Genomic DNA, 24130 nt, shown 5'->3' with positions numbered 1-24130 from the left:
TTTAGTTTAAAGCTCTCTCCAAGGTGGGTAGATTTAAAGGAAAACAACAATGAAAAAAAAAAAAAAGAAATGACTAAAATATAATTTGGGATGAATTCTAAAGCAAAAATCTGATGTTAAACCAAAGGAGGAATAACCTTTTACTCATTGTTAGCTTTCTTCTGCCTTTAAGTTGTCTTTTCTCTGAAAAAAAAAAACAATTTCACAGTTACTTTTGAAGGTTCCTGGGTGTGTTCAAGTGCTCCTGATGTTCTTAGAATATTAAAGACCAGCACCTCCTATTGAAAAGAAGGTGCGCTTTTTTTCTTTTGTGCATGGATATTGTATAACTGTATAGAAACCAACAGGAATGACCTGTGATTTTGTGGGGAGAGGAGGAGGATGGAAAGATTTGGGAGTGGGTGGAGAAGGGGTGGGGGATATTTTGGTTATCAAAACAGAAAAAAATGGGTGGGAGGATTTGGGTTTTAGGCGTTGGAGGGGTTCTTGTTTTTAGAATTTCCGTCACTGTTGGATTCACTGGTTGTGTGCATGTGTTGTTGCAACCCTTCCCCTTTCCCCATGTTTCTTTGATGTATATAAATCCAGACAGTAGGGGGCAGTGTGTGCTGGGGGAGGTCAAACTCCTCTCCTCCCAATCAATAGCATTCAATCTTCATTCCTCAGCTTGTGGTCCTGACTCGGGTCCTGAAATGTGTGTCTTGCTTTTCCAAAGACAGGCTGTTTACTTGGAGTTAATCAGAGGGACACACACAGGCCCGAGCGGCCTTGAATATACCTGTATGTCTGTCTACATGCTTTTCTTCAATCTGTGTATGTGTGTTCATTTGTACCTATGTGAAAGAAAGTGTTTCTTTTTTATGTTCCTTTACAATGGGTTGCAATATTTGTCATGCGAAAATTTAAAACCATTTCTTACTGACTGACTGACCAACCAACCGCAGTACCATCTGGCAACTGATAATCTAACCCAAAATGTCGTCAGCATTTACTGTCAAACAGCATATGTGTGCGTCTTTCCACTGTGGGGATCGACGGTTGCCAATGGGACTGATGTAGACACCCCCAGTCACACTGTGCTCTCCCTCTTCTGTTACCTGTTAATCAATCAGAACCAAGTGTCTTTGTGATGGTAGAAGACAATCAGTTTCAAAACAAGAAAAAAGGTAGAGAGAGGGCAGGCCAGTGGGGAGGAGGAAGGAGGACGGAAGAACAAAAATCAAGGGAAAAGAGGCTCTCTGAATTGTGACGAGCTGTAGTGCCAGACTGCCAAACGACTGCCCCACCACACCTCCACTCTCCAAAACATCCATCTTCCATCACCCATCCATGTTCAACCTCAACATGACTCGGTTACACACCCTGAACCAAAACTCATTAGACATTTTAAAGTCATTCCCTCCTCATGCCCTGTCACTTTTCACCCTCCTGTACTCCTAATGCCACAATGTAGTGCACTGCAGGAGTAGAAAACAAGAGCTGTGGTGCAAAGACCATATTTCCCATCACCCGCCACAATTTCCTGCTAATATAATGATGATGTAACCAACCGCGAGGAATAAAAGTGGCTCCGGTTGGTGGCTTTTGCACAGAGAACTATGCAAACACCTGACCCCCCCAATCTTAATCGTTGCTGCTGGGTCAGAGTGTACAACCCTCAAACCCACCCCCCTCCCTTCCCTTGACATTTAGACACTCCCGCTCACACTTTGACCCTCCCGCCCTCTGAGCGGGCAGTGAATTCCCCAGTCACTCAGGGTACAGTAGAGAGTGGCTGAGGAGAGAAGAGCACTACAGCACCCCATGTTTCACCAGACTGATGTCGTACAGCTTTACATGAATGCCCCAAACTGCCATTAACATCAAAATGGAGTCCATGTTGATGTTTGGAAGCGGATCCTCCCCGCTCATGGCTCCTTTGTACTACAATGTTAGACCGTCTTTGTCCCCAGCGCCAAGGAAGGGCCACAATCAATGCAAAGACACTTACATTGTACTTACTTAAGTTTACAAAGTCGTCTGGAGATGGTGGATTATATTGCACTCGGACAGAAAAACCCACAAACAAACAGGCACACGCTGGAGAGGGTGAGTCTGCCTTTTGAGAGTGTTTGCTGAAACCAAAGATAAAATGAAAAGAAGGTAAGACAATCTGGCTACCAAACCTAGAAGACAATGTTCAGCTCTCTGGGCTGCTCTACGGGTCCTGTGATTTACCGGCCATGTGGATATTCCACCTATTGCACTTAAACACACACGCACATACACACACATATATATATATATATATATATATATACATACACACATACATATACACACACTGGTGTAAACTCCCACACACACCTCCACCCACACAGAAACAAGGGATAAACCCAATCATGCTGTCTGGTCAGAAAGCCTCTTTTCCCTCCCCCCACTGCAGAAGCCGGAGAGCCTGTGAAGGACTTTTAGTTTCACTCTAGTTGAGACTTTTGAGAAGGAAAAAAATCTGAGTAATAACTGTTACAGAAAAATAAAAACTTAAAAGGATAATATGGGTAAAATTGCGTGTTTTGAAATAAATTAACAAATAAAACAATTGTAAAACAAAGCGGTGCTGTTGGTTTATTGTGTTTGGATTGATCTTCAAAGGAAATCCCCTGAGACCCCAGCAGATGGAAATTTGATTTTTTTCCACAACAGTCTCAAACAACAAAGATCAGAGATATTCATACAAAGGTAAACAGTCTATGTAAAGACAATACACAAGATGTATAGTACATAATGTATTTTGTACATTCTGTAATTTACTTAATTGGAAAGTAGTAGCTATACGAAAGATGAGTGCAGGCTCTATTAAGAATTGCCCACAAAGACTCAAGAACAGACATATAATGAATCATCGTTTCAATTCTGTTAAATTAATAATCCATATGATTACATACTTTCCTATATCAACATCCTAAATGTATCAGTCATTATTAATGAGCCATTTGGTGGTTCACTGTTGTCCTTCATTTGAATTTGGCCTTGTGTTGTCATTTGTGGTCACCTTCTCATCCACCGGCGCCGCCGTGCTGCGAAAGCAGGTCCCTGAAGTGATGAGGCGTCCAGGCCCGGCTCCCTGAGAGAGGGCATAAGACGAACGGCGAAGAGACATTCCTCTTATCAGCTGGGACCTCAGCTCTACTGGCTGACGGGATACACTGTGGACCTACATCACAGCCAGGTGAGAGGGACTTCAGTGAGCATTACCGCTGATGCTTTGTTTTTATAGCAATTAAACTTCTAACTTGGTAAATGGGGAACAACTCACCCCATGTAAGATTAGAAAACAGGTTTAGTATTCAAGCTCAGCCTTCTTAAAGCTCCAAAATAAAATGAAATGGCAACCAAATTCAGAATCATCTTAAGTTGGTCCTCAAGTCAAACACTTGTGTTTTTTAAATGGTCAACAGCAGTGAGCACAGTTTCCTGTCAGAACCTGGTAGGATGCACACAACTGAAGAATTATTACTGAGAGAAATCCTGAAAAAATTATGTAGCAAGTGGGCTTTTTCTCCAAAACACCTGATTAAGGTTGTCTGGAAGCATTTTATAGATCTTTAAAACTCTTAAGTCTTAAACAGTTTGGAAAAGGGTTGAGATGGGTGTATGGGTACTAACTTTCTGTGTTCTTAGTTGTCCCACCAATTTCAATAAATTTTTTTGTACCAACATCCAGGCATTAGTGAAGGTCACTTTACTTTTGCATTCAGATTCTCTCACCTTGTGTTTGTCATGGATGGTGAGGATGACATTAAGAGTACGGGCAGTCATTGAGGGCAAAACAGCCGTCCACGCAGCGAGCAGAGCTGTGAGCCATACAACTGGATCGATGAAGGCCATATCAGAGGCACCTGACGAAATGCACAGAATAATCAAACCTGTTCCCAGGTATAATGATAGAACATCAGAAAAATAGGCGTGCACTGAGATGAGAAGAAGTGTACCGAGAAAGTAATAGTCACTGGGTGATCTCTCAAACAGGCGAGTGTTGTGGGTGATCCTGGTACAGATGAAGAACATCACCATAGAGACACACACAGCTGCTATGTTGAACTTCGTCCAGTATCTGGTCACCAGCAAAATCTGAAAGACAAGCACTGTAATCAGAGGAGAGTGGCATATCTGGATTTACAGTATTGTAGCTATCAGCGAGGAAATTATTTAAAAAAAATTGCTTTAGAAATAAAATACAGCTGAACAATGTATTAGTATTTCCCAGCCAACTGTAAAAAAAAAAACAAATTAACACGACACAGGTAGAAATGACAATCATGTGGGCTAACAGAAATGGTCTAGATTAGTTTTGAATAGAACAGACTGGAATAAAATGATGGTACCAAAATAGAAACAGAGCAGAATAGAACATAAATAACAGAATAGATTAACTGAATGGCACAGGACCAAACACAGTGAATACAAGCTGTCAGACTCATCAATGGACTGTGCCCCTTCTGACTAATACACTCACATCACACCGGCACACCCTCTAACCCCTATATATTTCAAATATAGCTCAGAAATATACTATTGTAACAGTTTTTATGATTGATATTGCTTTTATTACCAACTGGCACTTTGGGGAACAACATTTCATTATTCATGTATGCAAATACACGAAGAAATAGCAGTGAAGGAATCTTGAATAGGACAGAAATGACAGAATACAATATCAATAGCACAATAGCATGGATAGCATACAATAGAACTGAACCGAACAAGAATAGAATAGAACACAACAGATCGTTCACCAAGGTGGAAAATTGTCTTTGGCCCATCTGGCACCTAATTACAACATAAAAACACAGTACACAATATACTATGAAGAGTCTAAGTTATAAAGTACAAGAAAACATCTTCTAACTGGGAGAAGTGGTCTTTGTTACCAAAGGTATATTGTAGCTGTTTAAAATTAAAGAACAGGGGATGAGAATGTTCCTCTGTGATACACAGCGCGTTCCTCCTCACTATCTGTTCTCAAAGAGTCCCAAAACGGCCTTCTGATTGGTTTACTAGCCACTGTAATGGAAATTTTCCTTAAGTGAGACTTCTGAAATAAAGAATTCAATCCAGACATCTATTAAGGGTTTTTATTATTTCCAAAAGGGTCAGACAAACACACAGAGTGCAACCAGTCTGTAGAGTGTAAGACAAAGAGCCAATGAAGAAACAGGTGTCTTTATACTCAAGGGTATTACGCAGCTGTCTTAGGGAAGAAGGGAGTATGAACCAACTGTCCTAAGATGAAGGCCTATCAAGGACAGTCAGATAAGAAATCCTTCTAATGAGCTACTTTACCATGGGAACCTTCACCTAACTGCAACATAATAAAATGATCAAAACCACACAGTCAAACATATAATAATATATTATCACACAACCATCAAACAACCATACTGGGAAACTTCACCACCTTGCTTCTGATTTTACTATTCAACCATGCCGTGATATTGTATGACAGAACACTTGTGTTGCTTATTCTCCAATATCTCTTAAATACAGATACATTTTTCTATTAGTTCAACCAAATAACTAAGCAATTAAACAATTTTAACATCATAATTTATATATGATATAATTACGCATGATCATTGTGTGTTTTTTCTAATTACATTAAACTGAGTAATAGCTCTGTCAAATTAAATAGCATCACATTATGACATAAATAGTTCATTATAATTTCATAAAGATACTTTTAGATTATGTGATAAATATAATGTCTAACATTTCTCTTCTGTTTTTACATTTTCATTATGCTTTTTTATCCTTACCTCAATGGTGGCAGTGAACGTGACTGCCATGGAGACAGTGACTGCCATGGTCTGGTAGTCCAAGGCTGTGTTGTAAAACACTCCAAACGGGATGAAGAAGAGAACAAGCGATGTGTAGACAGCATACAGGAGCGACAAGGACATCATCATAGGATTGGAGAGCTCCTGTCTCTGTCCAGACTTGTACAGCTCCGGCCATTTCAGGCTGCTTTCTGCACTCATGTCCTACAAGAGGCAGGATGAAGCATTATGACTCCAAACTTCAATTGTTTTCTGTTGTGAAAATGAACTGATGCAAGTGCTGACATTCAAATGTGTAATGAGTTCATGAAAACATTCATCTCTTAAACTGTCTCACCTGTTCAAAGAAGGCCACACACATTATTGGGGATGCTGTGTATAAGACAGTGTAGAGAGCGATGAACCAAGTCTCATACAGGGACTGCAAGAGAGAAGATTTTGAATGTTTTCTCCATGTTTAATCTTAGTTTATTATGTGACTTGAAAGTTATTGTGTCATAGGATTTTATCAATGTATGTTTAACCTGAGCACTGAAGCCATTGAAGAAACCAAACCATATGTGCACGAGAGCAAAGCCACAGGTCTTAAACAGGAAGTAGCGCAAGAAGAGGGAAATGCGCCTGTAAGACCAGCGCCCATGGACCAGTAGCAGCCTCTGCAGAAATCTGAACTGGGACAATGCAAAGTCTGCGTTGTGCACTGCCTGACCTCCCTCCACTCCTGCCATTCCCACACCAACATGAGCCGCTGATGTTAGGGAAGGACAACAGTTAGAAAAGACAGATCGAAAGCGAGAGAAATACTGTCATCTTTTCATTTAACCTGACTTACTCTTGATCATGTTGACGTCATTGGCACCGTCCCCGATGGACATGGTGACTGAGCTGGTGTGTTTCCTGACCAACGTGACAATGTCGGCCTTCTGTCCAGGTGTTACACGGCAGCATAGCACTGACTGACACTGTTCTGCCAGGCTCATGAATGTGGCCCCCCATTCTGGTCTCTGGTCAAACTCTGCCTAGAGTACAACACCATCACAACACAAATAGCTCTTTATTTCTATAAAATGTCCCTACCTTCTAATGGAGCTTTGGAGGATTCTTCACCAGTAATTCTGGGTTTCTTATAGTGATGTGGACAGCATTCACAACGCATTTTAATTCCGCCAGTATATACACTGCTCAAAAACATCAAGGGAACACTTCAATCACACATCAGATCTCGATGAACAAAATAGTTCAAAGTTCAAAATCTTTACATTAAATTGTATAATTTGTTGAGAACAAAATTATGTAACAATGGTCAATGGAAACTAAAACCACAAACCGACTGAGGGCTGGATACAAAATCACCCTGAAAATCAAAGTAAAAAATTTAAATCACAGGCTGAGCCAACATGTGTTATTTTCATCAGCAACTCCTCATGTGACTCAATAGTGTGTATGGCCTCCACATGCCTGTACTCCCAAAAACATCTGTGTGACTTTTTATGCTTCTGGTGTGTTTTAATTTGCGTGCTGTGCCTTTTTACCTTTTTATGTGCGTTATTTCAGTTTTTATCGCATGTGGTGTGTTTTAATGCATGTGTGTTTTTGTGAAGTTTTACTTACTAACTGGACTGCCCTTAAACCTCTCACCACTACTGATCACATGTTAATGAGCAATAGGTGTGGCAGCTGACAACCGATTGGACAGGACTCATTTTTTTAAATGAAGCAAAGGTATTCGGGGTGTCGGGGGGGAGGGGGGAGAGAGACGGAGGCAGGATAAGGAAGTAGTCAGGTAAGGAGCGTGACGGCGGGGAGGCCGGAGGAGATGGAGGTCTGGTGGGTGAAGAGAGCAGCAGGGAAAGCCGGCCAGCTCGTTGGGCGCTGAGCAGGGGGGCATTGAGAAGGAGGACAGCAGCTAGGAGAGACCTGTGGGGAAGCAACTGATTTGGACGGAACCGGCGCGGCAGCCGAGACGACGCAGCAGCGGCGATCGTGAGAGTAGTCGCTATAGAGGCCTGCAGGGAGACGCCGGGCTGATTCGGGAGCCAGAGCCAGGAGCAACGCGAGTAGACGACCACAGCAGCCAGTGTCCGCCAACGCGCTTCCACTCAGGCCTTGGCGAACAGTACGACTGTGAGTAACAGTTTACGTATCTTAAGCTAGGCGGCACAGAGGACCAGGCAGGGGAGAGCTGCAGAGCCGGGGTCGTGAGGCATAGGGTGCAGGTTGACTGACATGAGCACACTACTCGCCAATGCTTCATCTGTTGTAGGAAACCGACAAGCGGCGAGGACTGCGGAGCAGGCGGAGCGATCCGTGGAGCTTGATTGTTAACATTTAATTTAGCTCCTGTGGTTTGTTTCTGCTCTGCTCCAACCCCGATTTCTAAAGAACCTGTGTTCCCTAGGTGGCGTTGTCGGCGAGCCCTCGCAACATATCTTTTTTAGTTAGTAATACCCTTTTAATTTATCTTTTCACGTATCTACACATCTGGGCATGCTCCTGATGAGACAGCGGATGATGTCCTAGGGAATCTCCTCCCAGACCTGGATCAGGGCATCCGTGAGCTCCTGGACAGTCTGTAGCACTACTTGGCGGCGTTGTATCAATACATAACTTCCCAGAGGTTCTCAGTTGGATCCAGGTCTGAGGAACATGAGAGCCAGTCAATGGCATCAATGCCTTCGTCATCCAATCACTGCCTTCACACTCTGGTCACATGAGGTCTGACAATGGCTCTGAGGATTTCATTCTGGTACCAGTAACAGCAGTCATGCTACTGTTGGCTAGACCCTCCAAGGATATGCCTATCCTGACTATAACTGACACTCCGCCAAAACAGTCATGCTGGATGATGTTGCAGGCAGTATAACATTCACTGCAGCATCTTCAGACTCTTTGATGTCAGTTCCTCCTCGCACAAAGGAGCAGATACCGGTCCTGCTGCTGGGTTGTTGCCCTTCTGTGGCCCTGCCTAGCTCTCCTCGTGTAACAGCCGTCTTCTGGTATCTCCTCCATGCTCTTGAGACTGTGCTGGGAGACACAGCAAACCTTCTTGCATGTATGGATGTGCCATTCTGGAGGAGCTGGACTACCTGTGCAACCTGAATGGGCTGCATGCAGCGCCTCATGCTATCAGTAGTGACAAGGACACTAGTAAAACACAAAACTAGAGAACAGTCAGGAAGGATAAGGAGAGCGCAATTGTCTGTGGCCACAACCTGCAAAACCATTCCCTTTTTGGGTTGTTTTGCTGTTGCCTCTCCAATGCACCTGTTGTCACTTTCATTTACACCAAATCCAGTGGCACTGATTCATAATAGTTAATGCTTGCTAACTGGACAGATTGATATCCCTGAAGTTTAACTGGCATGATGTTATACTGTTATCATTAAGTATTCCCTTTTTTGAGCAGTGTATATTTAAGGCTGCAATAATATTTTTATACTAACAGTGGGTCAGATGATATGACGGGGGTAAGTAATGTAATGGGTCATTTCCAGAGACAAACCCACAGACAATTGTCACCTCAGATCTACAGTGTTCAAAGCTCGTTTTGTTTTTACAGCTTTGCTGTTTGGTTCAGTCGCACCACTGTCATCAGCACTATTTTCAGGCTGCAGGTAGCGGTTTTCAGGGAAAAAGCTCTGTAGAGCTCGGTAGTCAAGGAGACAGTGCACTGTACACTATCTGTTCATTACCAAACAGCAGACAGACACAGTTAGCAACTAGTTGGTGAACATATTGGAGCATTAAGCAGTTAAAGATAAACCACACACTTTTCTCGGGAATTCCAAAGACTCCAAATTAATGCTAATGCGGCTCCTTATTTGGTGTTTCATGATACAGAGGTATTTGCAAACCACGTGATGACAGCTATTCGGCCATCCTGTGTCCAGTGTTTACCAGCTCAGGTCCAGTAAGGACCACTGCGGTCTTTGCTCCAGTCATCTCCTTGTCTATAGCCCACAGATCTGTTTGTCTGGCCTTGAAGAAATTGACCCCTGGGTCTGGGGACTGGAGTATCTGTCTGCAGGGGCAAACACACAACAACCAATGAGAGTGTGTGAGTGTGTGCATGAGTGTGTGTGTATTGTTTTTTGTTTTTTTTATCATTGCTAACCTCAGCTCATCCCATTCCAGTAACCTGGTATCAGGATCCAGTAGTTTGCAAGAATATCCAATATTCACTGCAGTCTCTACAAGTACGAAGAAAGAGGGAGCAGGAAAGACAGAGGAAAAGACACCACAGTGACAGTTTGTTTTCATGTAGCTACAGCACAGCAATCAAATGGAGCCATTCGTACCTCCTGCTACAGTATGTCACAATACCTTTTTTGTCCCCAGTCAGTACCCATACTTTAACCCCAGCCTGTTTAAGCAGAGCAATAGTCTCAGGAACTCCCTCCTGAAGCCGGTCCTCTATTGCTGTCACCCCCAGAAGCTACGAAACATTCAAGTAAAAATTAGTATTTAGCATTCGTACAGGATATTGGCTGTAATGCATAGTAACATGACTGTAACAAGGAGACAAAGAGATAATATGAGTGACATTAAACCTCATAACATGAAAACAATCAACACCAACACACCAAAGTCATTTGGAAACAAGGATTTTTACTTACTACTTTGAGCTTTACATATATGAAACTTTAGGGAAAACTAAAGGGCAGGCACCACTAAGCAAACACTTGATTTAAAGAGTTATCTGTATTAGTTATGCTGTGTCACTGATCAGCTATATCACTTTAAATGGAGGATGACAATAAACGTGAAAATCAAATTCAGTAGGATCCTACCTGCAGATCCCTTTCCATCTGATCATATAGCTTTTCCAGCTGTGTGTCGCGGTCACGGGTTGCCATGACAGCAGACTGGGCCAGAGTTTTACTCCACTGCTCCCATGATGCCTCAGGAACAGATCGAACCGCAACACACAAAGTCCTCAGACAGGCCTGGGCAAACAACTGATAGAAGATAAGTTAACACGTTATTTGATAGGCTGCACATTATTTACTGAGTGATCCTTCAGGCAGAATTGAAGAATTGACAGAAAACATGAGATAAACATGTCTTGGCAGGCACATCTCAACTACGTGCTCTAAAATCTATTGAGAAATGTTGGTTTCTGTTTGGAGTGAAATGTCTTGATGAATTGCCATAAAATTTGGCATGTTAATGTCCCCTTGAGGATAAATTCTAATGGCTTTGATTCCTTAACTTTTCATCTAGCTCCACCATCAAGTAATAATTTCAATTTGTCCAATATTTCTTTTTATGATGAAATACCTGCAAAACATTCCCAACAGCCTCAGCAGATTGTTCTTTGTGCTAATTATCAAATGTTAGCATGCTAACACACTCAGCTAAGAAGGGTATTTATTTCAAAGCACCGCTGTGACTCTCAGATCTGCTAGCAGGCTGTAGGTTCTTAGTCTTAGTAGTTTATCGAAACCCCAGGGGTGGCAAAGAAATACGTGACCATGAAAATCACTAATAAAGTTTTACATTTGTGTAAAGTAGGATTTTGAAATGCTTAATACAGAAATGAAAACTAAAAAATACTAACAGAGTATCATATAAATAGTAGGCTCAATAACACCACACACTAATGGTTCATCACCTCCAAGGCTTCTTCAATCCTTTCCTGAAATGGACTGTCCTTCTGCAGTCTCTCCAGGATCACTATATCCGCCCCTTTACAGTACAGCTTTAACCCACCCTCCGGCTCTCTCACTGAAAGATAAAACAATAATTATTGTTTTAAAATTATTATTATTTACCTTTATCTGATGCTTTTATCCAAAGCTACTTACAATTGCTAATTATGTCAGAGGTCGCACACCTCTGGAGCAACTAGGGGTTAAGGGAGACCCGGGTCTCTCACACCAAAGGCATGCATCTTATCCACTGTACCATCACCACCACTTATTATTATAGTACTTAGCAGAGGTGGAAAAAGAGTGAGGTGAGTGCAAAAGATTACAAGAGATACAGTATGCTGTTAGTGTGTATTTAGAGGGCTACTCTCACCCAGTACAGACATGCGTCTTCTCTTGCTGGTAAAGTCCAGCAGTGCCAGCAGCTGATATTGGCGAGTGACACCCAGCTCTGAGACAACAATAAAATCTCTTGTCCTGGAAAGAAAGACCCAGCCCAGCTCCCTGGCTGCACCAACAAGAGCTTCCTCATCTGGGGACGCAGCCTGGTAAACTGGAGCCTCTGGAGGAATGAGGTCAGCACACAAGGTAGAGGTAAACATATTGTGCTCTGGGAATTGTCAGAAACTTTGTGCATACAGGTTATTATATCAGATTCAGACCAGTGATTTAGGGGTTGGAAGATACAGTCACAGGAAAAAGTATGTGAACCCTTTGGAATTACATGGATTTATGCATAAATTGGTCATAAAATGTGATCTGATGTTCATCTTGGTCACAACAATAGACAAACACAGTCTGATAAAACTAATACCACACAAACAATTATATGTTTTCACGTTCTTATTGAACACACCGTGTAAACATTAACAGAGCAATGTGGAAAAAGTATGTAAACCCTTGGATTTAATGAATCTTCTGCTAAAGCCATTCTGTTGTTGATTTACTTCTGTGCTTTAGGTCGTTGTCCTGTTGCTTCACCCATCTTCTTTTGAGCTTCAATTGGCAAACAGATGGCCTTACATTCTTCTGCAAAATTTCTTGATAAACTTTTGAATTCATTTTTCCATCAATGATAGCCACCCTTCAAAGCCCTGAGGCAGCGAAGCAGCCCCAAACCATGATTACCCCTCCACCATCCTTCACAGTTGGGTTGAGGTGTTGATATTGGTGTGCTGTGCATTTTTCCCCCGCACATAGGGTTGTGTGTTGTGTGTGTGTCTTCCAAAAAACTCAACTTTTGTTTTATCTGTCCACAGAATATTTTGCCAGTAGTGCTGTGGAATATCCAGGTGCTCTTTTGCAAACTTCAGATTTGTAGCAATGTTTTTGCCATCTGGTGTCCTCCCATGAACTACATTCTTGTTCAGTGTTTGACGTATTGTAGATTCATCAACAGAGATGTTAGCATGTTCCAGAGATTTCTGTAAGTCTTCAGCTGACACTCTAGGATTCTTCTTAAAATCATTGAATATTCGGCTCTGTGCTCATGCAGTTATCTTTGCAGGACGGCCACTATGGGAATTCCTCTGGGCGTGGCAGGGCTGAATTATGAATGAAACTACTCCAATCCTATTGGTGTTGCTAGAACGGTAGCGTATGACGGCGTAACCAGAGGCATATATAAGCACGCCGGCACACAGGACACATTAGCCCTCTTCTATGAAGCAAGGCACTCCAGGCGGGGTGAGGTGTGGCGGACCGACGCAGTGTCTCGTTCCCCTTCTCAGGGAACAAGGGTTACATACATAACCCGAGATGTTCCCCTTCGAGGGAACTCGAACAGCGTCGGTGACGACACTATGGGAATGAGATACCCACTTAGGCCGCGCTGAAACCCCACCTGCCCCCAGCGTGCAAAAACCTGAGGCACGACTAAAAGGAGAGCGCACGGGTGCCGTCTGAACGATCCAGTTGCTGATGGTGTGTTTAGAAGCGGGGAGCCCAGCCTTGGGGGATCCGAAACACACCAGCAACTGTGGTCTTCCACCGGGAAGACCTCAGAGTGTAAATACTCAGCACTCTGACAGGGCAGAGCAGATGAAGTCTCCCGTCCTCGGCCGTCACATGAGGTGGGGGATGAAACGCCTGCAGCATCGTGGACCCTGCCAAACTGGACGGAACCTTAGGGACATAGCCTGGACAAGGGTGCAGGATGGCCCTGACCCTCCCTGGGGCAAACTCCATCCAAAATCCCCCACCCTCCTCAGAGAGGTGATAGCGAGGAGAAAGGCCGTCTTAAGGGTCAAGTGCTTGGCCTCAGCCGACTCTAGGGGTTCGAAGGGGGCCTCAGCCAGCGCTTCGAGAACCACTGCCAGGTCCCAGGTGGGAACCCTGGAACGAGTCACAAGTCTCATCCTCCGGGCTCCACGGAGGAAGCGCATGACCAGTGGAAGCCTCGCCAAGGGCCCATCACTCAGAGGGGCGTGGAATGCTGCAATGGCAGCCACATATACTTTGAGCGTGGACAGGGAGAGGCCCGCGGAGAAACGGTACTGGAGAAACTCCAGTATCATAATTACCGAGCAGGTAACTGGGTCCGCCGCCCATTCTCTACACCAGGTGGCGAACACATTCCACTTCAGGCCGTACATCCTTCTCGTGGACGGGGCTCTAGAGCTGAGTAGTGTCTCGACCGCTCCTGCCATTAGGCCCGCCTCCAGGAACTGTACCCCCTCAGGGGCCAGACCCACAGCTGCCACAGGGCGGGGTGTGGGTGAAAGATCCAGCCCTCCGCCTGGGACAGCAGGTCTCTCCTCAGAGGGACCTGTCAGGGCAGGCCCTCCAGGAGCGATATTAAATCCGAGAACCACACTCGTGCCGGCCAAAACGGGGCTACTAGTAGTAGGCTGACGCCGTCCTGACGGACCCGCTCCAGAACCCCCGGGAGCAGAGCGACTGGGGGAAAGGCATACAGACACAGCCTCGGCCACGTCTGCACCATGGCATCCAGCCCTAGCGGGGCTGGGGGCGAGAGGGAGAACCACAGGGGACAGTGCATAGTCTCTCGAGACGCAAACAAGTCCCTCGACAGCAGGTCTGCTCCCTGATTCTGGGTCCCAGGGACGTACATCGCTCTGAGGGACAGCAGTCTCTGCTGGGACCACAGGAGGATCTGATGTGCCAGTTTGCATAACGGGCGCGAGCGCAGACCCCCCTGGTGATTCAAATAGGCCACCACTGCCGTATTGTCGGTTCTGACAAGGACGTGGCGACTGCGGAGAGTGGGCAGAAAACTCCTCTCTATCGCTCTGAATACCGCCAACATTTCCAGGCAATTTATGTGCCAGGAGAAATGATGCTCCTGCCAGAAGCCTCTCGCAAAGCGTCCGTCCATGACCGCGCCCTGTGCCGTGAGTGAGGCGTCTGTTGAAATAATTGTTCGGCGACAGATCGCTCCCAACACGGGGCCTTGGGACAGGAACCAAGATTTCCTCCATACAGACAGGGAACGAAGGCACCTGCTTGTAACCCGTATCAGACGGAGCGGATTTCCCCGCGGGGAGAATCCCTTGAATTTTAGCCACCACTGCCAGGCTCTCATGTGCAGTAGTCCAGAAGTTATTATACTGGACGCCGCTGCCAGGAGACCAAACACCCTCTGAAAGTGTTTTACAGTGATGGCACGGCCTAAATGCACTCTGGTCACTGAGGAAAAAATGGACTCGATGCGGGCGGGAGACAGGTGGGCCCGCATCGTCGTTGAGTCCCACACCACCCCTAGGAACATAGTCCGTTGGGCGGGCGTCACTGACTCCTGACTCCAATTAGCTTTTGGAGAAGTCGTTAGCCAAGGGGTTCACATACTTTTTCCAGAGTGTGTTCAATAAAAACATAAAAACATGTAATTGTTTGTGTTGTGTTAGTTTAATCAGACTGTGTTCATCTATTGTTGTGACTTAGATGAAGATCAGATCACATTTTATGACCAATTTATGCAGAAATCCATGTAATTCCAAAGGGTTCACATACTTTTTCCAGCAACTGTAACTGACAAAAATGCATTTGACAAGTAATGTCAGAAATAACATATACAGGTTATTTAACCTTTAATTGTAGCACCCTTGTTGGTTTAATTTAAAAACAAAGCGGAAAACATGAATCACATACGAACATTTCATCAAAAACAAACCAGTGTTGTCTGAGGTATGACCTGAGGTTTTTCAAATGGGTAATATGGATACTTTCACACAAAAACACAAACCTTCCTTCCACTCTGCCATGACAGTGTGACATAAAGACAGCGCCGTGAGGAACTGTCTGCTGAGTGGGCACTGCTGTCCTCGGAGCTTCTTCACCAGGCTGGGAGCCGACATCAACAGACCACCGCGGGAGAACTGATTCCAGCTCAAGTCCATGGGCTGCACACAAACAGTGAAAAGATGATTCAATAAGGGTTATGGTGCATTGACATTATACAGTGTTCCAATTGTGGCATGAAGAGAGTCTAATGCTGTTTACAGCAGACATTATGACACAAAAACAAGCACATAAACATTGTAAATATTCAAGGAGAGGTGAAGAAAGAACAAAAGATGCAGATTTGAGAGTAATTATATGGCACCTGTGTATCCTCTGCTCTGACTGATGCATCACCTGTGAAAGTGGAGAAATTATTGTTTTTAATGACTTGCAATAAATAGAGAAAATGGAGGTAAAGTACATGATTAGAATATCCACAAGAAAGAAGAGAAATGCAGACGTGGGCAAGTGGCAGACCGATATGTGTTTTTCAACAACTAATGCAGCCGATGGCCAATATATAATGCTGATATCAAAACAGAAAAAAGACATGTATTATTCCATGCACAGTACAATCTAAATACTGTACATGGTTATCTGAGACAGTAACAAATTGTTATAGAAGGACTTTTTATAAATGAATGGAATAGGAAAATACATTGGGTAGATGCTGCTAGGTGCTGTAGATTTCAGTCAGACCATCACTGGGGTACGGTTTATCAGAAGTGATGTCATTCAGCTGCATTTTTCTAGTATTCTAGTAGTATCTAGTTCAAGTATAACAATATATATTTAACACTAGCCAGTAATAGTTGTAGATTAGATTTACTCTCATTTAGGGATCCCAGAGGGATCTTTGTTCCACCGTAAGCCAGTGAAGAAACCCTTCTCTCTGGTCATTATCAAACTAAAATTAAATGTAAATGAATAATAAGGAAGCAAATTACTGTGTTGATTAGACAGAATAAAATCGTGTAATGTCACACATTCTTGGACACAGACTGGATTGCATTCAAGTGCCAAACAAGAACTCTTTGAGTGAACATAAATATGAAAGGTGTCTTATTGCTAACACTATTGTATCATGCTGAGAATTACACATTAGTGCAATTAGTCGCAATGAATGGTCTCTTTCAAATACTGATGGACAAGTCTGTTCAACTTCTGTCCATTTTCACTTCTTTCTCCACTTTTCAGGATTTCAATACACCATTTTTGTACTTTCTGCTTATTTTTTTTAACACTTTTTTTAACTGAATTGTGCAAGGTCATTTGATTAATAAGTCTGTCAGTAGTTGGAATTTTAGTTTCTAGTTACCCGTGCAGCCTGAGGTCAGATAAAGATACTTTGTTTTAATGCAGTAAGTAGCAGTGCTGGCATTGGGGTGTTGCTTTCTTCTAACAAAGACAATAAAAATATCACATAGAAAGTAACATTTTGGTAAAGAAAATTGGTCCACCGGTTAGAAAATCATTTGTTGGTTTCAGTTTATTGTTACCATAGATCTCCCCAGCTATGCAGCATTGTCTGAAGAGCAGACAGTTCTGAGTTAGTGTCCCAGTTTTGTCACTCAGCAGGTATCCCACTTGGCCGAGCTCCTCACTCAGTGAGGTGTTCCTGGCCTGGGCCGGTCTGTCTGCCTGCTGCCAATACATCTCCATATCCCAGCCAATAAACAGGCTGTGGACTGTGTGAATCAGCTCTAACCTGTGAACAAACAGACATGGAGGACAAATACACAGTAAGAAAGTATACACACAAATACAGCTGTATTTCCACCTTCCTGCATTCCCTCAAATGAGTGCAGTATTGTAGATGGAACTAACGTGATGTAGAGAGCAATAGGCATGGCAGGGCTGAGCAGGATGATGTAGCTCCAGAAGATCAAGAACGCTGTGTAGATGGGACTGCCATTGACCACCAGAGGGGAGATAAACCCTGTGTGGCTCATGACCCAGCTCGAAAACACACCATTGCCGACGGCATTAAGCAAAGCTGTCAGCAGCACAGACAGGACAATCTAGAGATCCAGAATATAGACACACACAGTTTATAATAATTCCACAAGATGCCTCATGCTCATCATCTCCCTGCCCTTTACCCACTCACCCCAATCACCACTCTGTTGAAAACTTTTTCCGTTTGAGTAATCTTCACTCGCAGTTTCCCGCAGTTCCTCAGGATCTTAGTGTCCGCGCCTGGTACAGAACAGACAACTATTAAATGCTATCGCTGCGGCGGCCTGGCCGAACGAGTTGGGAGTCCATCCTGCAGCCAGACGGTGAAAGTTCAAGCCCTCGTGTCAGTAAGTATCTGCTGACGTGCCCTTGAGCAAGATGCTGAATCCCTACCAGTTCCAGGGGTGTCTGACCCCACTGGCAAGAGGTCAGTGGGAAGAGAGAATTTCTCCTGCAGGCATCAATAAAGTATCAACATCATATTTTTCAGTGATGTTGAGCTGCATGTGTAAAAAAATGACAAATACTGAGAAGGTGTGCCATATCTTCAAATTGGTCGAGAACAGAAACTCATTCCAACTTAGCCTCACTATAGCAACAACATGTCAACCCTAATCATGCATAATTCAAAGTAGGATGTGTCAAGGGTGTGTCAGGAGGGTTAGAGCTATAATCAGGCTGGAGTGGGGTCACATAGATAGACAGTCTCTGATGAATGGTCTAAACCCCATCTCTGGAAGAATTTGATCTATTGATCGGCTTTACCAGAACTGAAAGGGTCATAGCAGTGAGATCCATGACACCTCTGCCTAGTCCAGTAATATCCGATCAATGATCACTTAAAAGACAGGAGGAGCCTGTAATCTGCAAGACGTTAACAGACCCACATTTAAGACACAGCTACAGGAGTTAAGTACTGTCCATAATTAGCAGTATAATGTATTTTACATAATAAAATGTGTCATTGAAACAAGTAGAGGCCACAGTAGAGGGTGAAATGAGGACAGGTGGCCTGGCCAGAAAAATATTTTGCAATACTTCTACCTCAGTTATCACGCACCTCCATGGGGCCTTATGCCATACATAAGGGCCTGCCTTCATTCTGTTTGCCTCAGTGTCATTGTTAGACTCAACAGAAAGATCATTAATGGACAAAAAGTGTATCATCCCACCCCTCACAAACATCATTTGTCTACATGTACCAGTGTATATGGTCAACCCGTAGGCGAACTCTGTGTTGCGTAGGACTGTTCCTCTCAGGAGGATGTGCTCGTTGTCCAGCAGAAGACACTCTCCTCGCCAGTGCAGCTGGCCTCTGAAGGTGTACAGGCGATTGTTGGGCTCCTCACACCACACCACACCTGTAAAATGAAATGTTACATTTGTTCTTACTGAGGACAAGTATGCATTTATGTCAAAAGTTTACTTGTGTATTTTTCTTCTACTTTAAAATGATCACATCTGAATTTACATTCTTAATAGGAAACAATTATTCACCATCAAAGGCAGCAAGCGTCTCTTCTGAGGGGTGAGAGGTCAGCTCATTGTGTGTAGCACTGAGCGCCTGCCGGTACTTGAGGTTAGTCTCTCTAAATGAAGAGAAGTTACAAGTTATACCAACACTAAACAGTTGACTCATTCATTAGAAATAATAAGAAAAAGTCAAGGCAGTGTGCAGTTGGTATGTGTATAGAGTTAAGCAATATTATTTTCTTTGGTTGTTTAACATTAAAAGGTCTTTAATCTGCACTAAACCACATGTAACTATAATCTCTGTAACTAGTTCTCACTGGTTTTAATCTGGTAAGAAAATGACAAAATCCCATAAAGCAAACTGATACCATTCTTTCACTGATCCCAGCTATACCATATACAGTAAGACCCTAAATATATCATACACCTTTTACCCTTCTGTGAGCCACCACAAAGCCTCAGATGTGCAGGCTGAGCCCCTCTGACTGTCCCAGAGTGTATAAATGATTTTAGACCTTTTAAAAGTGACCACATTATTTTGCCTTCAAGGCCCCATTGATATAGAACCTCTGAAATCAATAGCACCTTTAAAATCAAATCTTAAAGTTTCCTATTCATGCTATTATTTTTACTACTATATACATTACATTCATAGTCTTTATGTTGTAAAATCCTTTTTACTTGTTTTAATATTTTGCAAAAAAATGCACCACTACTACTATTACTAGTATAATGATTAGAAAGTTAAATAATTACGCTGACTGTGTTTCTTACCCATCGATATCTGCTGTTTCCACATAACACAAACTGTGAGGCTCTGAACTACACAAGAAGAGAAGGTCAGCCTGGGTAGAAAAATGAAAAAAGAGAGGGCTCAGTGGAAACTTACTGTAAACACAAATAGAGCTCTACGGAGAATATATTCAAATATTTAAAGCTTCATCTGCTCCATGCTGACATGATGAAATGTTCCACTTAAATCCAGAAAAATAGTAAATAATGTTTCTTATTGCACAAAAATGACTAATCAGACAAGAATCAGACACTTTGTTTCTATTTGCAGTTAATTTCTGTGTTTCTGTGTTCTGTGTGTAAATTGGAAATCTCACAGGAATGACTTGGTCTTTGCGGATTCGCAGTACATCTCCCACGCACACATGTTTCCACTGTGCTGTGCTGAAACTGAGAGAGGACAAACAAAGAGTGAGTGTATGAAAAAAAATCAAATCATTTGCTTACATTTCTTGCAGTTTGCTATTCAAAAACTCCTAAATATGCAATAGCCATACAAAACACAACAACTTTGTTTTTCATAGAGCAAAAGTAATGTTTTCATATTAAAGACGCAAATAAATAAATGCCAGTGTCAAATTTTAAAATGTACGACTAGCATATACCAAAAAGATTGCCTTTAACACAGAAACTAACATTAGACAACAACTACATCTAAGCTATATTTCTAATGTTGTGAATAATTTGTTTCAAAAATAAAAGCAGAGCAGGCCTATGTTTTCAATTACGATAAGTTCAGATACATAGAAATACCTAATTTCCTTCTATAAGAAAACTCTTTATATGACTTTTTATATGTGTCCATACCAGTAGTTTAGTCTTTCTGTTTATTAGTACATCTGGAATATAAAAGTCTCAGAAACAGACTGAAAAAAAACAAAAGGTGGGTTATGGTTCTTGACTTCCGATAGGTGTGGCAAATGCTCTGTGTTTTTGCCCTGCTCTAATGCACAAAGGGACCATTTAGAGATTCACTCATTCACACTTCATTAGAGCTTCATTAGAGGGCTGTTTCAAACTGGAACTGTGCAGAGTCCTGAGAGAACCGTCTTTGTATTCACCTCTGGGAGAGGAGTACGTCACAGGGTCGGGAGTTAATCTTGGAGTCACTGCGTCTCCTTGCCTGGAACAGAGATGGAGAGAGCAAGAGACGGACCGAAAAAGGTAATGAGAGAGGAGAAAGATATAGATTGAGAAGCGTGACATGGAGAAAAAGAGTGATGGACAGGGAGCGTGTGAGAGGGAGTGAGGGAGGCCGTGAGAGGTTGAACAGGAGAAAGGAGAAAGGAGAAACACCATTAGGGGGCTCTACAGTGACACCAGCAGGGAGATTTACACCATCCACTAAATGATTAGTCAATAGAGAGGGGTCAAGCAAGCGTTTCACCCAGAGCTGTTAACGACCGTAACTCAGTGATGCACTTAACCAGAGAATTCTCCATGCAAAACATCACGCCTGCATTTAAAAGGAAAAGCTTTAATGATAGGAGAGAAAATTAATGCTACTGGGATGACTGGTTTTGTCAGAGAGGAGAGGACAAGGAGTCAGTGAGGACAATGAAGGAGAGAAAAGAGTGCGTACATGCTTAAGTGCCCGGTGCATAAATGCATGCGTGAGGCTGGTCGTATATTTGTGTTTAAGCTCATGCATTTGTGTGTGAGCGGGTGCATTCATCACTGAGGGACAGTCCCCCTCCCAGGCGCCCCAAGGCTGAGGGGACAGAATGGCTGGTGGTCTCACCATGTCGTTGGCAAGATCTTTCAGCCCTCTCACAGAGAGTACGGTGAGCAGCGGGATGATGGTGATGTACCACGGGATGGATGAGATGACAGGAACACACTGGAGACCGCATGCAAGCGTGGATACAGAAGGAAAAAGAATCACACAAACTGTACATACCATACGCACACACAATGTGCTTCCACAAGTAATAATAATAACTACACTGCAAATCTAGACTAAACAGTCAAAAGCTCTGGCCAAATCCAATCACGGTTAAGTGATTTTTGCAGTGGCATCCTGGGAAAGACCTTTGTGGTTTTTTGAAAAAGGGTTTATGTAAGGTGTGTCATCGTGTAGGCAAATTTTGCCTGTCAACCGTACTTTGCATATAGAAAAGAAAATCATAATTACAGTCGTTATCTCAACAGACTATGTCACAGACACACCATGATGTTAGGCACATTTCATCAAACTGTATATGGATATCACAGTGTCAGGCCCATTGCCATGACTCCAGACTGTCTGCACATTCAAATTAAAAAGATAATCGTGTTTTATACTACAGTCCCAATAAAGTAGCAATTACTTTAATTTGTATGTTTTATTTTGTTTTGTTCCTTACAGACAGTCACGTCTCTTGCATGTGTCTATGTTGTAAACATCATACATCAAAAAACTAAAGCTGAACCTGTAAAAGAAATCAAAATCAAGTCAGATTTTCTGGAATCAAAGCATGAGAGACAGCAGAGCTTTTATCTGACCTGCAACACCACCATGAGGAGGAAGTAGAGATTGGCCACTCGCTGGAATTGTTCAAACAGAGTCAGGGGCAGGAAAGTCACAGGGGAGTACTTGTGGCTGCGCACCACATTGTCCTGGCGATCGACATGAAAAGCAACAGAGAGAGAGAGTCATACATATCAACACATTAACTTGTTTCTCAGTGCATCAGCATGCCAACAGGTGTCAGGTACTATGTGGAGGGAAAAAGCATGTGTGTGACTGACTCACCGCGTATCGTCCCCAGCAGAAGCACAGAAAGGATTTCTTCTGTTTGTGTTTGTGGTAGTGGCGGCTGTTTGCCCTCACCTCCCATGTGAGGCCTGTCAGACACGTAAGGCTTACTCTTAGCTCAGGAACTATTTCCACACAATGATTCAAATTATCATTTACATCGGCAAACAGCAGATGGATGTGTGTGTGTGCTTCTGTGAATGTGTATTAATATGCAAGCGTAAGTAGTGTCCCGCTGTTAACCATATCTTAAAGAGATTCTTGCATCACCCATTCAGAGCCTCAAGAAGGCAAAAATAAATCTAGTACCATCTGCTGAAGAAACATGATCTCTTATTGGAGAAACTTTCAAACTTGATAAAAGATCACATGCAGGCTGCTACGTAAATATGACACTGATAGTTTATGTTAATGGATATGAATGTTATTGTTCATTTTGAATCAAAAACCCTAAACTCCACACACCTCAGAATGTTCTACGTAAACACAGAGAGTATTAAATAAAGATAATAATACATTATAATAAACAGACAGTAAGCAGCAGGTGAAGAAAAAAGGAAATAAAGGATGAGATCAAAAGAGACGTACCAGACTCAACACTTTCCTTGGCCATGCTGCTGAGGAGACTCAGAAGTTAGTAGACTCTGGTTGTCCTATTTGAAGGAGACAACAGAGTGAATTGCCTGCGTATGCTGCTTAGATACATTTCTGAGTCTTGTAACTCATTACACTGCGTTACCATGCTTACCGATACCATAGCAGGGAAAAGGTTAGAAATGACTGCTGCTGATCTAAACAGACTCATCTGCCGACTGTAGCTCTCCAAACACTTAAATATCCTTTTTTAAGCACTTGATTACATAAACAAAATGTAACTAAGGTGAAGTGAAGGCTTGTTTTCCTTACCAACTCTTCTGGCTGAGTCTCTGCTGGAAGCTGCATAAGCACTCCTGGTGAGAGAGAACTGATGCTGCTCTGATCCAACCACCTGCATTAAACCTGCAATTAATGTGCAGATGATTCAGCACAAGAACTGTAATTAATGACTGTTACGCTACATTTGACCTGTTGCTAAGTAATTAATACCTAGACCACATTTATAAACAAATTAATAAACACAGAGTAAAGGCTGAAAGGACATTAAATTAGCCTGCTTTGAGTTTTAATGGATCCTGTTTGTGAAGCTGGTAATAGTAAATTTGTTATTGAAATGAATCATAAGCAGCTGCACATAAATAACCCACGCAAATAGGAAAGAGTCATGCATTTACCTGCATTGTTACCTGCAGCCAGGTGACATAGCTGAGCTATCAATCATTAAGCCCTACTGACCGCTAAACATGTTCGTTTGTTTTAACCATTCTTCAGCTGCTTTTCATACCACACACCTGGTTCATCCATCCTCCTCCTTTCTCTTTCTCCTTGGGCTGGTACGACATGTTCCCAGCCCCGCCTTC

The 24130-nt window shown here is 42.9% G+C and overlaps 1 protein-coding gene across 2 annotated transcripts; it reads right to left on the bottom strand.

Annotated features, from left to right (window-relative positions):
• Positions 1–2578: 2578 nt before the first annotated feature.
• On the bottom strand, positions 2579–24049 carry atp8b3 (ATPase phospholipid transporting 8B3). Of its 2 annotated transcripts, none has more exons than XM_038716174.1 (29): positions 23945–24049; positions 23580–23672; positions 23262–23326; positions 22671–22762; positions 22421–22534; positions 21678–21776; positions 20998–21059; positions 20254–20326; positions 19919–19989; positions 19169–19260; positions 18874–19032; positions 17823–17911; positions 17540–17733; positions 17212–17420; positions 16035–16066; positions 15675–15831; positions 11844–12032; positions 11434–11546; positions 10610–10777; positions 10143–10254; positions 9934–10009; positions 9717–9840; positions 6652–6838; positions 6344–6567; positions 6157–6240; positions 5799–6023; positions 3975–4113; positions 3751–3881; positions 2579–3196 (listed from the first exon to the last, which is right to left on the bottom strand). In XM_038716174.1, exons 3-29 carry the CDS (start codon positions 23284–23286, stop codon positions 2984–2986), a joined length of 3453 nt encoding a protein of 1150 aa, XP_038572102.1. In that variant the 5' UTR covers positions 23287–23326; positions 23580–23672; positions 23945–24049; the 3' UTR covers positions 2579–2983. The 2 variants fall into 2 exon arrangements, with proteins under 2 accessions (XP_038572102.1, XP_038572103.1); XM_038716175.1 differs by having other exon boundaries at positions 23262–23287.
• Positions 24050–24130: the final 81 nt, after the last annotated feature.

Source organism: Micropterus salmoides, unplaced genomic scaffold (genome assembly GCF_014851395.1).
Source record: "Micropterus salmoides isolate LMB-PRFRI ecotype aquatic unplaced genomic scaffold, ASM1485139v1 Ms_hic_scaffold_13, whole genome shotgun sequence".
Taxonomy (NCBI): Eukaryota; Metazoa; Chordata; class Actinopteri; order Centrarchiformes; family Centrarchidae; genus Micropterus; species Micropterus salmoides.
Note: the sequence above shows the minus strand (reverse complement) of the source record. Positions and strands in the feature narration are given on the sequence as shown.